Genomic DNA, 14,752 nt, shown 5'->3' on the forward strand with positions numbered 1-14,752 from the left:
TTGAAGTCAGTTAGCCTGTCCTCTATACCACTTATTCTTTCTTCTGTCTCTTCAAATGGTGTTGTGTGCCCCTAGTGTGGTTTTTATTTGGTCAACAGAGTCTTTAATCTCTTTGATAGCCTCTGTTTTTCTATTCTTTAAAATTCCTCTTTATGCTCATCTACTGTCTTCTTGGTCTCTTTTATGTAATTTGCCATCCTACTTATTTTATTAAGTAGAGTTATATGAATATCTTAGATTAGTTGTTCCAATGTCTGTGTCTCTGGTGTTTTAATTTGGTCGTTAGGCAAGGCTATATCTGTCTGCATTGTGATATGCTCAGTTTTCTTCTGCTGTCTTCATGGCATGTAAATATCTTGATTAATTTACTTTGGGAGTTGATTTCTTTCAGTAGTCTAAGGCCTTGTATTTGCAGGATGGTTGTATAACAGGGAGCAGGGTACAGGGTGGGGTACTCAGTGGGTGGATTGTTTCAGGGCCGGTATAAGTGCAGGTTGGGGATGTTATGCTGATGCTTGTCAACATGGGTGCCCAGCGGTCAGGGAGGATGTTGCTGTGCAGGTGCACTGGTCTGGGGGACATAACCCTGGTGTGCACTGGTCTAAGGTACGGGGCCCATTGTGCGTATGTGTAGAGCTGTGGTAGCAGTTCAGCATTATGCCTTCATGAATTGGGGGCACATATGACCCGGCTGTGCAGGTCAGCACTTCCTCAGAACTGGGAAGTGTGGCTGAGGGCTGTGTGCATATGTGGTTCTCGGACTGCTGTAAAGTGTGGTTCCCAGCGCTGAATGACGTGATTGGAGGTCCGTGCGCACGCACAAGTCTAGGAGTGCTGTAAACCGAGTTTCCCAGAGCTGAATCATACGATTGGGGGCCCATGTGCATGCGTGGACCGAGGAGTGTCTTAAACTGATGCTCAGTGCTCAGTGGGGGTGGTATGAGGCTGTGCCACACTATGGACAGGCAGACAGGGGTAGCCTGGGTATGGAGGTTAGTGCCTGCAGCCTATATGCACTGGCAACAGCCTGCATGGAGTAGGGAAGAGGAGGTAGTGCTTGAGAGGGGTGCAGGAGAGGTGGGTTGGGCTGCACTTGGGGTCGGGGGATGGGGCAGGTTCATGCACTGGGGGCTGGTGGGGTGGGGGCACCTGGAGTGTAGGGAATGGGAGCAGGAAATGGGATTTGTGTATGTGGGTATGGGGTGAGTCGCCGGTCATGGGGCTGCAAAGGTGAGGGTAGCGCGCCCAAGGAACTAGACTTACTTCCAAGCCCCGACTCCCATCCCCGCACTCCCGTGGGCTCCACACCTCCACGCTAGACTCCAGCTCTGCCTCAGTTCCTCGGCTTCTGCAACCAGTGTTGCCCTTTGTGGTACAGAAGGCTCTCCCAGGTCAGCTGCACACCTAAATTGCCACCTCAGTTGTCCTCCTGTCCCTTCTCTAACTTTTCTGTGGAACTAATCTTGAGCTACTCTATTCAGCCATCTTCCTGAAAATCCTAGCCAGCCCAATGAATTTTTACACATACTCACACATACAGGTACCTAAGTAACCACCACCATATCAAAATACAGAATATCAAGTATCCTAAAGGGTTCCTTTATGCCCTTTCCCAACTAATATCCCCTACTCTTCCAGAAGTTACCATTGCTCTGATATAACCACTATTGATAAATTTGTTCTGGTCTTGAGCTTCATATAAATGGAATCATACCAGATGTGGTTGTTTTTTTCCTATCTGGCTTCTTTAACTCAAATACAATATTTATGCAGTTTTTCATTTTGTTTCTTGTATTGGCTTTTCACTCTTTTAAATTGCTGTATAGTATTCCATTGTGTCAGTATGTCACAATTTAGCCATTGTCCCATTGATGAACGTTTGACTTATTTTCAGTTTTAACTATTCTAAATGAATCTGCTCTGATCATTATTATACATGTCCAGCATGAGCCATTTAGAATAAAGAGTGATGCAGGAAATAGCAGGAGATCAGAGTTAAAAACAATTGTCTTAAGACATTGATAAGGACCAGTCTATGAATCAGCTTTTTAATTGAACTTCTTGAAGAAGTGAGTGAGTATATTTGTGTTTGTATTGTATATTAAAACATATATTGTATGTTTTGTATATTGTATGTTTGTATTGTATATTAAAACATATACTCACAAACTTTCAGATATTTTCTCTATTAAATTAAAAAGACACAATAGTGAAACTGCTGTGACATAAAATTAAATTCCTAATAAGACTGAAAGTTTTTGTTCTTAAAAATTTTTTCTCCTTTTTTGAAATGTAAAAATCTATTTTCAGAAGAGGGAAAGTCATAATTTAGTGTGGAAATAAGAAAGATTGCATCATCTTGTATAGAGAAAAATAATTTACTTTTTAGCTTAATACTGCTAAAAGCTATCAGTTATTTTATACTTTACAGGTATAAATAGTATCTTCACCATAAAGGCAGGTAGCATCCTACTGATCAGTGCTTCCTTATTCTACATTTAAATATATCAATTATCTAAGAAGTAATATTATGTTCTTCCACCTTCATATTATATGGCGTATTATCTAAGAAAAGTGTATTTTTGCTATATCTCAAGAATAGCTTTTATTGGTAGTAAAAACAACTTCCATTGGTTGAACTATTACTATGGCAGATACTATGCTAAGGGTTTGTGTGGGGTAGCTGATGGTTGGTTAGCTGATGGCTGGGGGTAAGCGGCCGTACTAAGTCAGTCACACAGACACAAAGCACACAGCACGCCACTCAGGAGACAACCCTCAGGGGAAAATGGAAGGCATCTGCTTTATTCAGGAAGTGCACAGGCTTATATAGGCTGGGAAGCATGCAGGGACACGTGTTGGGCTGGGATTGGTGGTCGTTGTTGCTAGGCTGGAGGGCAGATTACTGGGATTGGTCACCGTTGTTGCTAGGGTGGAGGGCAGATTTCAGGTTAGCCATTTTGTGTGCCTTGCATCAGCTACAGCAGCCATGTCAGCGATGTTTTATGGCTTCTCCAACAATAGCGATATTTTATGGCTTCTCCAACAATTCCTCCATTTTTGTTTTTTAGCTTTCCGGGTAACTGTGCCTGTCTCAGGTTGCCTCCTTTGGAGGTCTTGCCCATCTTTGGCTACCAGCCAAGCCACCGGAAGGAGGGGCAGCAGCGCCTTAGGTTGCCTCCCCTGGAGGTCTTACCCGTCACTGGCTGCCTGCTGATCATCACCCAGGAGGATTGTGACGCATAGCGTAGGCTGGCTGTAATGGAGACCGTGGAGATGCAGGCGATGCTACTTTATGATAAACCCAAAGCCCAGACAACGGGAGTGCATGCGGGAGGGGGTAGGCCAAAAACCACCAGTATTCGGGAGGGCGGTGGGGGCCTCAAGGAGCCCAAGGATTTCCTTGGGATTCAGGGGTACACAGCAGCTGGTGGGAGAGCAGGTGGGAAGGGTGCACAGGGGGTTGTTAACGGCAGCTCACAATACAAATCTTCAACATGTTTCTTCAGCGCTTAATGTCCTTTCAGCCATGTCTGCAATAAGTCTTAAACAAATGGTTTAGCAACAGGCCTTTAAACTAGAGGGTTTGTCATACTGTGATTGCTGCATCATCGCTAGGGGATGGAATAGGTTGGTATTGCTGCATAAGCACCATAAGGTGGAGAGCATTAACTCGTGCTTTAACGAAAGCTAGGAGGCGCTTAATTACACATGGGCCTATAGATATCAGGAGAAGGAGGATGAAAAGGGGTCCCAGAATAGAAGAGATCAGGGTGGTTAGCCATGGGGATTTATAGTTCCAAGGCTGGTGGGGATTGGAAGGGAAGGGTGTATATTGGAGGGAGGCATCGGGGAGAAGTAGAAGCAAGAACGAGAGGAGAGAGAACGGTGAGAAGGGTGAAAAAGACACTTGCGATTCATGTTGACACAGGGTTTGTGGGAGCTCGTCCATTAGACACGGCGGGCTTGGTCAGCTGACTGGGGATCCAAAGGGGCTGGTCTGTGTTTTCTGGAAAGACACAAGCAAAACCTCGCCCTTGGGTTAAGAGTGGGTGTGGACCCTTCCACACGTTTGTGAGTGGGTCCCTCCATGTAACCAGAGGATAGGGTGTAGGCGCCTCCCGAAGGGTGGCCCAGTGCTTTACCGTGGGTGAGCACCGGTGAGCGTCAAAGGTCAGAAAGTTTAAGGTGACGAGGGCGTTGTTGAGACAATCTCGGGGGCACCCTACTGGGAATTGCTCCTTCAGTTTTTTTAGTTGCTGTTTAAGTGTATGATGTGTGCGCTCAACTATGGCTTGTCCTTGGGGGTTGTAGGGAAGGCCGGTTTTGTGGGTTATGTGCCAATCAGTGCAAAACTGCTGGAAAACCCTTGATGAGTAACAAGGCCCATTGTCTGTTTTTATAGCCCACGGCACCCCCATAGTATTGAATGCCTGGAGGCAGGTAGAGATGACATGTTTTGCCTTTTCTCCAGAGAGGGCGGAAGCATGGATGAATTTGGAGTATGTGTCCACAATGACATGGAGATACTTGAACCTACCAAAGCCAGGGAAGTGTGTAATGTTCATTTGCCAGATGGCATTAGGTCGTAGGCCACGTGGCTTTACTCCCTGTGGTTGTAGCGGGCCTATCGGAAGGAGGGGCCCACACTGAGTGCAAGTACGTGTGAGGTGTTTGCACTGTTGCGCAGAAAGTGAGGGGAAAAGCCGTTGAAGGGATTGTGCTGACATGTGAAATTTAGCATGGAGTACACGGGCTTGGTCGATGTCAGAGCTCAAGACATGGACCGTGAGCGCGGAGTCCGCAGCAGCGTTACCCTCAGTGAAGGGTCCGGGGAGCTCAGTGTGTGACCGAATGTGCTGGATGAACCAGGGAAATGCACGGTTTTCCAGGAGGTCTCTCATGGCTATAAGCATGTCGTCTTGGAGAGACATCTTGTTTTTAAGAAGCGCATGTGGCAGTGCCCTAACAGTTTGGGCTGCATATGCATTGTCTGTGAAGATGTTTAACGAAGAGTTTTGGTGGTGAAGGAAAACCGACAGGAGGGCATAAAGCTCCCCCTGCTGTACTGAGCCAGAGTGTGGGTGTACCTCAACAGTATTTGGAGTACTGGTTTGCTTAAAAGCAATAGAGCTGTGAGTCTTGTTTGCATCTGTAAAAACAAGGGGGGCATTGGGGATGGGCTTGGAGGTGGGAAATGCGTGTGAGCTGAGGATAAAGGGAAGAAGGGTCATGGATGTGATGAGTTTTTGTTTGGGCAGGTGATTGTCTATTTTCCCTGTGTAGCCAGCAAGGAGAATTTGCGTGTTGAGGTCGGATTGGCAAAGGTGATTAATTTGTTCCATAGTAAAGGGGAGAACTAACGTATCGGGCTCTAGGCCGAACATGCAGACAGCAGTGGTCCGAAGTTTTCTTCCAAGAATACAGACTGCATCCTGGTACGGAGTGATCTTTCCCAGAGAAGTGAGTGCCAAATGCACCAAGAAAAGCCGCCTATCTTGGTAAAGGAGACCTGTAGGTGTCCCTGGGGTATTGATAACTAGGGCCAAGAGATGGCGCTCTGGTTGGAATCGGGTGAGGCTCATGGCCTTGATTTTGTCGTTTATAAGGGATATGCATGTTCGTGCGGGGTCACTAAGAGTACGGTAGCTGGAGGGGTTGGAATCTCCCTCTAGAAGTTCAGACAGGGGCCTAAGTTCATGAGCGGTGATATTTAGGTGGAAGCGCAGCCAATTAATGTCCCCACAGATGCATTGGAGCTCATTAAGGGTGCATCGGTCTGGGAGGTCCAGCTTAGGGAAGGCGAGTTGGATCTCGTCAGTGATGGTGTAGCCCAGGAATGTGAAGGGGGGCAATGTTGAATTTTGTCAGGTGCAACGGCAAGCTGTAGCTGTTTGAAATTATCAAATAAAGCCGTAAGACAGTCTGATAAATGATTCAGGTCTCGGTGGGCCAAAAGGATATCATCCATGTAATGCACCACCTGACAGTATGACAGAAGCGAGTTAGTAGCGACCGAGACATCAGTCTGACACATTGCCGGGCTGTTTTTCATTCCCTGAGGAAGGACCTTCCATTGGAACCTCTGATGAGGAGTGGCATTGTTAATTGTAGGGACTGAAAAAGCAAAATAAGGGCGGTCCTCTTCATGGAGAGGAATAGAAAAGAAACAGTCCTTGATGTCAACGGCAACGATATGGTAGCCGTGTGTAATGGCTGAAGGATGGGGGAGTCCTGGCTGCGGGGATCCGATTTTTTCCATCTGGGCGTTAATATTACGGAGGTCATGAATGAAACGCCATTTGCCAGTTTTCTTTTTGATTACAAAGACTGGCGAATTGTGAGGACTGACGGAAGGCTCAATGTGTCCAAGGGAAAGCTGTTCCTGGACAAGGGAATGCAGGCCGGAAAGTTTTTCTCAAGGCAGCGGCCACTGCTCTGTCCAAATAGGGGCAGTTATTAGCCACCGTAACTTGATGGGCTTCTGGCTTGGTGACCGAAAATTGAGGCGGATGAGCAGTGGCCTCTATGTTTGGGGGTGGACCGCAGGGTGGGAAGTAAGCACAGCATTCAGCTTTGGGAAGACGTCCCGGCCCCAGAGTGGGTAAGTTAGACTGGGAAGGACCAGAGGGCTAAACGTGCCTGTGGTTCCATCGGGGTCCACCCAGGTTAGGGGGCTCACGAGCTGTTGGGCAGGTTTGAGGCCCCCAACACCCTGCACTAGGGGTCCCGACTTCCACGAGGGGTCGAGATCTTGGGGCCGAAGGATGGAAATGTCGGCCCCTGTGTCCAGTTGACCAGTAATGGCTTTGCCCTGAACTGTTAGTGTCAGAAAGGCCTTGCTTTGCGTGATGGGAATAGCCCAGAGAACTGCGGGGGAGCGCTCCTCTCTTGGGGGCGGGGCTGAGAGGTGCCCTGAGATTAGTTTAATGGCGGCAAGGGGCGACCTTGAACGTCAGAGATAGCCCTGCAGTCCTTTTTCCAATGGAACCCATGTTTACATCGGGGACACACAGAGTGCGGGGGGGGGGGGGGACCAGAGGGGTTTGTAGGAGGAGTTGGGGGGGGAGTGTTAAAGGTACACTCACGAGCATAGTGGCTGGGCTGATGGCATCAATAACAGGTTCTAGGCCCTTTGGGGGAATGAAGGCATTCTATAAGGGTGGCGGCAAGAACGGAGGCGCCGTCTTGAGCAGCAGCTGTAGCAGTGGAGGCAGCAGCAGCAGCAATTGCTGCGGGGGAGGAGGAAGAGATGTCCTTACAGGCCAGGACCCAATTGTCCGGCTCTTGATTGCGAATGGGGGTGATAGCTTGTCTGCAGGGAGCATTCGCCCCTTCCCAAAGAAGTTCCTTGAGAAGGGCATCAGCGGCGGGGCCTGCTGACACCTTACGATGTACAGCGTCTTTCATGTGGCTGAAAAAGGTGGAAAAGGGTTCGTCCGGACCTTGTAAGAGACCAGCTAATGGAATGGGTTTACCCTTCGGGTTGAGCCTCTGGAAGGCAGACCTAGCGATATTATGGACCTGCTCAAAGAGGAGAGGGGGGCAGGAGGCTTGCACCGAAGGAAGAGACCACTGTCCCATGCCCTTAAGGGCATCAGGGGGAACTTTGGTGTGACCATTGGTGAGATTCCGGACACCAGTTCGATCGGCTTCATCATTATACAATGCATTCTAGGTAACAAAGTCTCCTGGCTCGCGAATAGCACGGGCAAGGTTTTTCCAGTCTACCGGGCAGGTGTATTCATAGGAAAGATTCTCAAGAAGCATCTGAGCATAAGGGCTATGAAGGCCGTCCTCCTGGACGGCTTTGCAAAGGTTAGAGATGATCTTGTGATCGTACGGGTACCAGGAGAAAGGAAGGTAAGAAGTGGGATGAAGATTAAGGGGAAACAGGTGAGGGCACGGCGAGGCCGTGGAGGGGTGGGGGAGGGAAGGGCCGCAGGAGCCGGAAGCATGGATGGAAACAGAGAGGGGGAGCAGGCTGCTGGCGGTAAGGGAGGGGAAGGAGGAGGGAGCGCAACAGGAGGGGAGGGGGTGGAGGCAGGGCCGGCAGGCTGTGGGGCGGAGCCAATTGGTTCAGGGGTGTGGAGAGTGGAAGGGGGAAGGGGGCAGGGGTCGTCCACAGAGGTGGCATCGAGCAATGGAGTGTTAGTAGGGGGAAAAGGAGGTGGGGGGGGCGGAAGGAGGGGGAAGTGAGATTGAAAGAGAGGGAGCAGGTCATGGCAGCCTAGACGGCTTAGGAGGAATGGGGGGAGGGGCAGCCATGGCGACGGTGACCGCAGGGGGTGAGGGTAGAGAAGGATACAGCGACGCTACCACAGAGGAGGAGAACGGTTTGTATGGAGGCAGGGAATGCTTGGGTTCAGAAAGGGGAGGCTCGGGTTCGGAAGCAGGCAGAAGATTGAGCGCGGAGGTGGGGGGTGGGGAGGTTGAAGCCGGCGTGGCAGGTGAAAGTGAAAGCGCTTCAGAAGGGGCTCCCGTGAGGCATGCATATATCGCTAGGAGGGTGGGAATGAGACCTAGAGGAAAGGTTTTTCCCTCGTGTTCCTCAGCTGCACAAACGCACTGGAGGAGTTTGCACCAAGTATTCGGGTCCCATATCGAGGCAGTTTCGAGCCAGGGGTTAGACCGCGTAAGGATTTCCCAGTACTTGTGCAAGGTGTTTTCAGAGATTTTAACCCGCCTCGCGGCCGCGTGAATAGCTCAAGCCTGAGGCGCAAAATCAGAGGAGGGAGTATTGCCCATGATAGGGAGATTTTGGGGGGCAGTGTACACAGAGAAACCACCAAGGGGGCCACTTACCGAGACGGGTGGCTATCACTGAGAACCACCAAAGGAATCACCAAGGGGGCGGCTGTCACGGAGAACCACTGAAGGGGGGTTGGCCCCACGTTGGGCGCCACTTGTGGGGTAGCTGATGGCTGGTTAGCTGATGGCTGGGGGTAAGCGGCCGTACTGAGTCAGTCACACAGACACAAAGCACACAGCACGCAACTCAGGAGACAACCCTCAGGGGAAAATGGAAGGCGTCTGGTTTATTCAGGAAGTGCACAGGCTTATATAGGCTGGGAAGCATGCAGGGACACGTGTCGGGCTGGGATTGGTGGTCGTTGTTGCTAGGCTGGAGGGCAGATTACCGGGATTGGTCACCGTTGTTGCTAGGGTGGAGGGCAGATTTCAGGTTAGCCATTTTGTGTTGCCTTGCATCAGCCACGGCAGCCATGTCAGCGATGTTTTATGGCTTCTCCAACAATAGCGATATTTTATGGCTTCTCCAACAGGTTTGCTATATATTATCATATTTAACCCTTATAACAACTCTAAGTATGTGCAGTATCCCTATTTAAAAAATGAAGGAATAGAGGTTAAAGGAGATGATGTGGCTAAAAAAGATCACACAGCTAATAAGTAGTTGGAGTGGGATTTTATGTGTAGTTTTGTTTGCTTTTAGTCTTAAGTACTTTTGCATTACATTAAATTAGCCCACAATGTACAAAGGGTTTGCTTACTATAGTATTCCACAATCTAAGATTCCTGCAGCTTTTTTGCTTTATTTTTTCTTGTTGTTTTCTGTTTAAATTATAATAATAATAGAAATATAGGTAAATTTCTGCAGTTTACACCAGAAAAGCTGGAGAGTATTTGCGATGCATATAACTCCGCATTTAGGGTCTTAATCATTTTCGGGTTCTGTATTAGATCTGCCTCATGGCATAGGTAGCAAGTTCTAATTTAGGACTGTTTCATTTTTTTTTAAATATTGTTATGAGCTTTTTTCTTTTAAAAATATCTTCATTGATATATCTTCACACACATACAGTCTCTGTCCAAAGTATACAATCATTGACCACTAGCATTTCAATCTACTCAATTTTTTTTACTCCTTACCGTCCCCATTATTTATTCTTTATCCTTGTTTTCTTACTTACCTTTCTATACCCTCGATAAAAGGAACATCAGACACAAGGTTTTCACAATCACACGGTCACATTGTAAAAGCTGTGTAGTTATGTAATTGTCTTGAAGAATCAAGGCTACTAGAGTAAGTTCAACAGTTTGAGGGACTTCCCTCTAGGCATTCCAGTACATCACGAACTACAAAGGGATATCTAAATAATGCATGAGAATAACCTCCAGGATAACCTCTTGACTCTGTTTGAAATCTCTCAGCCACTGAAACTTTACTTTGTCTCATTTCTCTCTTCCCCTTTTTGGTCAAGAAGGCTTTCTTAGATCCCATGATGCTGGACCCTGGCTCATCCCAAGAGTCCTGTCCCACGTTGCCAGGGAGAGATTTACACCCATGGGAGTCTTGTCCCACATAGTGGGGGCGGGCAGTGAGTTAACCTGCTGAGTTGGCTTAGAAAGAGAGGCCACATCTGGGCAACAAAAGAGGTTCTCTGAGGGTGACTCTTAGGTATAATTATAAGTAGGTTTAATTTCTCCTTTGCAGGAATAAGCTTCATAGGGGCAAACCCCAAGGTTGGGGGCGCAGCCTGTTGGATTGGTTGTCCCCACTGCTTGTAAGAATATCAGTACCCCTAGATGGGGAAGTTGAATATTTCCTCCCTTCTCCCAAGTACCTCAAGGGGACGTTGCAAATACTTTTTTATTCTCTGCCCAAGTTACTCTGGGATGTATCTGGGCGTCACACTGACCTGTACAAATGAACAAGATCTCACACACTATTCAAGATTCCATGTAATTATGGTGTTCGAATAAACTGAGCGTACCATTAAATTAGATAATGTGCAACCTAAGATATAAATTTTATACCAAATAAACATCTCCCTTTGGTTTCGCACAGAAATTGAAGTTTTAAAATATGGACATCATCCTTTACTCTGTATTCTGATTTACCTTAGTCCTATCCAAATAACCTTCAGGACTATTGAATATTGATAATAAATGCACTGTGAATCACATTTTCAAATCTATTTTTTTTAGGAGGCCCCCATTTTTACTGAATTAAGTCGAGAAAATGATGAAGAAAAAGGTAATTTTTTTTTCTTTTTTTTTTCCACTGTGCCAAAAATTAGCAACATGTGTAGAAGCAAGACATTTAATCTCTTGGGTCTCATTGTTCTCATCTATAAATTCAAAAGATAATGCCACTGGAGTGGATGGGATACCTTCAGTTACAAATAACTACAATTAGCCTAATTAGTAAGGAAATCTAATACCTTGTTATAACAAGAATTCCAGAGATTCCAAGTGGTTCCATCAGCAGCTCAGCAGTGCCATCCAGGACTGAGTTTTTTCCATCTCTCTGTGTGGCTTTGCCTTCTACCTTCCTCTTAGACACAAGATGACTGCTGGCAAGTCCAGCTATCTGTCTACATGCAGCATCATTGAGAGTATCTCTTCTGGTTTCCCCTTGAAAGCAAGGGAAGTTTTACTAGAATGCGCTTCCACTACCAACAGACTCCTTTTGAATGTTATGGCCAGAATTGTGTCAGATATCCACCTCAAAAATAATCAATGGACTAGGGGATTGTGATCATTTTAATTGATTTAGACAGTCAGGATTTGTCCCAGAGCTGAAGATTGTTTTCTCCCCTGAGGCACAGGTGAGAGGTATGGATAACAAAACAACCCTGGAGTACTGTTAGCAAAGGAGAAGTGGGGGAATGGTGTGGGGAAGCCACCAGTGCTTCTGGTGCAGCTGGAGAATGTAAGGTCCTTTCCAGCTGTACAGACACCACTTTAGTACATTTTGCAGAATTTATCTCTGAATAGAAGCATTTTAGCTCTCATTTATCTAAAATGTCCATAAATTTTTATGTAACTACATTGTGGTAACTTACTTGATAACTTTTATTATAATTTTCCTGAAATTTATATGGCGTAACAATTCCTTCCTCCAGTTACATTTAATTTGAATAAAGGAGCATGCAGTTCAGCAGCAGCATCTTCCAAATCAAGGTGAGTAGCATTAGCAGCTACCTTAAAACTTTAGGATTCTTTGAAATATAGCTTAGAGAGAACAGTGTTGTGAATCAGTTTTTCTGGCTGCAGTTTTCATTTTTGGTTTTTGATTGTTGTTGGTGGTGGTTGTTTTCTTATTTGGCTGTGATGACATGATTCTGTTTTTGAGGAAAGGCTCATTTTAATTAAATGCTTCAACTGGATAAACTTTTTCTTCTCCAGGAATCCTCCATTTAGTGGTTCCATTTGTGCAACCATAATTCTGTTGATGCTTCTGTTACAGCACTTATTTCAGTCTAAATCTTATCTAGAGAGTGCATCTTCCCTTTTTCTTGCTTGTGTTTTGATTTTCTGAGAATAGATACCATCATTTACCTGTATCCTTATTAGCATCTAGTACAGTATAAAAGCACTAGTAGGGAGGCAATTAAAAATTGCCATTTCCTTCTCTCATATGTTGTATAGTATAGAGCAGGGTTGACAAACTTTTTCTATAAAGGACCAGATAGTAATATATATATATTTTAGGCTTTGCTGGCCATCTGGTCTTTGTTGGAACCACTCAACAGTGCTCTTGTAGTAAGAGAAAAAGGACAGTAGATAAATGAATGAACATGGCCATGCTCCAATAAACCCTTATTTATAATAACAGGCAGTGGGCTGGAATTGGCCTACAGACTGTAGTTTGCCAATCCCATATATAGCTTCTAGTCAGGTAGTTCAATTCTTTTTTTTTTTTTTCACATGGGCAGCACTGGGAATCAATCCCAGGTCTCTGGTATGGCAGGCAAGAACTCTGCCTGCTGAGCCATTGTGGCTTACCCTCAATTAGTTTTTCATATTCTCTTTTCTTGTTTTCTTATATATTCCTTCATCAAATATTTATTCAGCATTTGTAGTGTGTGGTACATGCAGTTAGGTTATGGAAGTTAAAAAAGATGAATGAGACATGATACTGGTACCAGTATCTACTGGAATTTAGCACTAGGCTAGGTGGTAATTTCTCTTTTACTTAGTATTTTGCATGTTGTTTATTTTAAATCCAGCCCAGCATTTCTGGTTAACTTGGAGGCCAGTGCTTAGTTGCATAATTAAATAAGGGGCTAGGAGAATTGCAGGAAACAGGCAGGCTGACTCAGCAAATGTAACAGCTTCAAAATAACTTGCCTCGTGTCTTACTTTGATCAAAAGAATATTTCAAAATTAGCACCTACATTAGATACCATCCAAAAATTGATTAATTGGGTTCTACATATGTTTACATTTGGAAAGAAGAATTTTCTAAAATAGGTATGATATGACCTGGAAGACAGACTTGAATATATTATGACACACTTGCCTTATAATTTTGTATTCTTACCTATTTCTTCCATTCTTCTTTATTATTTGTTGTCCCAGCTGCAGATGAATGTTAAGTCTGGCTCCTGAGACTCCCAGATTGATCACTCCTGTGGCAAACCTCTCTATATTGTCAATAAAACTGTTAGTTTTATTTGACCAAGTTCTTTCAGTTCCAATTATCTATAGTAATATGTCGATTTATTTCTTGGTTACCTGAAATGCAGAATGAATTAAATAAAGGGACATTTTAGGCCATGTTGAGGCACACAAAAAAGTATTTCTTCCCTACTGCTCTAAGAAAGATTGTTTCCATTTCTGTTTCCCTTTATTCTCTTCTGTCTCCTTTAACAGCACTGGGATCTATTCTAGTTACTGAAACAGTTCTCGAGTTTTATTAGAAAATAATAGATTAGTATTCTTTCTCTACTGCTTTACAGTAGAGAATAGGCAGTTTGAGAGCATGTAAGGAGGAAGAGGGGAATCACTAGGAGCCAAAAATTGCCACTTAATCCTAAGCCTTCTTGAGCTAACATTATTATTCTATGAACATATTGTGGTTGATTAGGGCCTGGATTATTGATAACCTGGGTGGATTCCTAGCTCAAAGTACATTCAAATCTCAAGAACATTTATTTTAAGTGCAGATTGAAAGATTTATTTCTGTATGACTTAACTCTGTTCAAAACCAATGTATATTATGTATAGACACAAACCTATAAATGTAATCAATACATAATCAGAACATACAGTGGTGCTGAAAGGATTAAATGATAGGACACATCACAGTATTTCACAAATAAGTGAAATTTTACAAAGGTACATAGAGCCTTAAATTTAAGTAAAGAGAAAGCTTCCAAAAGAATAGGAGGGGTTGTATCCTGGCCTAAAATACCCTACAGAAAAAAGATTAAGGGATTTTAGTGCACATCAAACTGAATATGAGTTATTAAACTAACCTGATTGTAATAATTACAATGCTGTCATCAAATACATATAAAGAGAAGTAATAATTCCATTGTATTATCTAGTAATCAGATTTTCACCCCACCCCCACCCCCGCTTTCCTTTTCTCCATGGTAGCTTTGTGCACATATTCATCTTTTGTGAATATGGTAAATAAATAATCTAGTAAAATTTATTTAGTCAACAACTTTAATTCAGTATCTATTCCTTGAGAGTCATGAAGTAGTTACTGCTGCTTTACAGGAAATAGAAAATATGGTTTCTCAACTATTAGAATTTACAATCTGATTAGATATAGGAGGTCACATATACTACAAATGATTATAATGCAAGGTTAAATATGGTACCGCGCAAAGCATTATGGTGATTTGAAATGACAATCAAAGAACCCTCATGAAGAATGGATTTTGAGGAATTTTAATAGAAATAAAGGGGGGATTATTTCAGGTATAAAGAGAGGCATGTACTAATTTGCTAATCCTGAAACGTAAAGCAGGGCCCAGTTAATAGCATTTGT

General features: G+C 44.7%; 1 protein-coding gene across 1 annotated transcript in view; it reads left to right on the forward strand.

Moving 5' to 3' along the window:
- Positions 1 to 14,752, forward strand: part of KIN (Kin17 DNA and RNA binding protein) — a 77,128-nt gene that overhangs the window by 28,844 nt on the left and 33,532 nt on the right. Inside the window, exons 6-7 of the mRNA XM_077169460.1 lie at positions 10,951 to 10,999; positions 11,871 to 11,928. Of these exons, the coding sequence (XP_077025575.1) occupies positions 10,951 to 10,999; positions 11,871 to 11,928 (107 nt within the window). The remainder of the gene's footprint in view (positions 1 to 10,950; positions 11,000 to 11,870; positions 11,929 to 14,752) is intronic.

This window comes from Tamandua tetradactyla, chromosome 7 (assembly GCF_023851605.1).
Source record: "Tamandua tetradactyla isolate mTamTet1 chromosome 7, mTamTet1.pri, whole genome shotgun sequence".
Classification (NCBI taxonomy): Eukaryota; Metazoa; Chordata; class Mammalia; order Pilosa; family Myrmecophagidae; genus Tamandua; species Tamandua tetradactyla.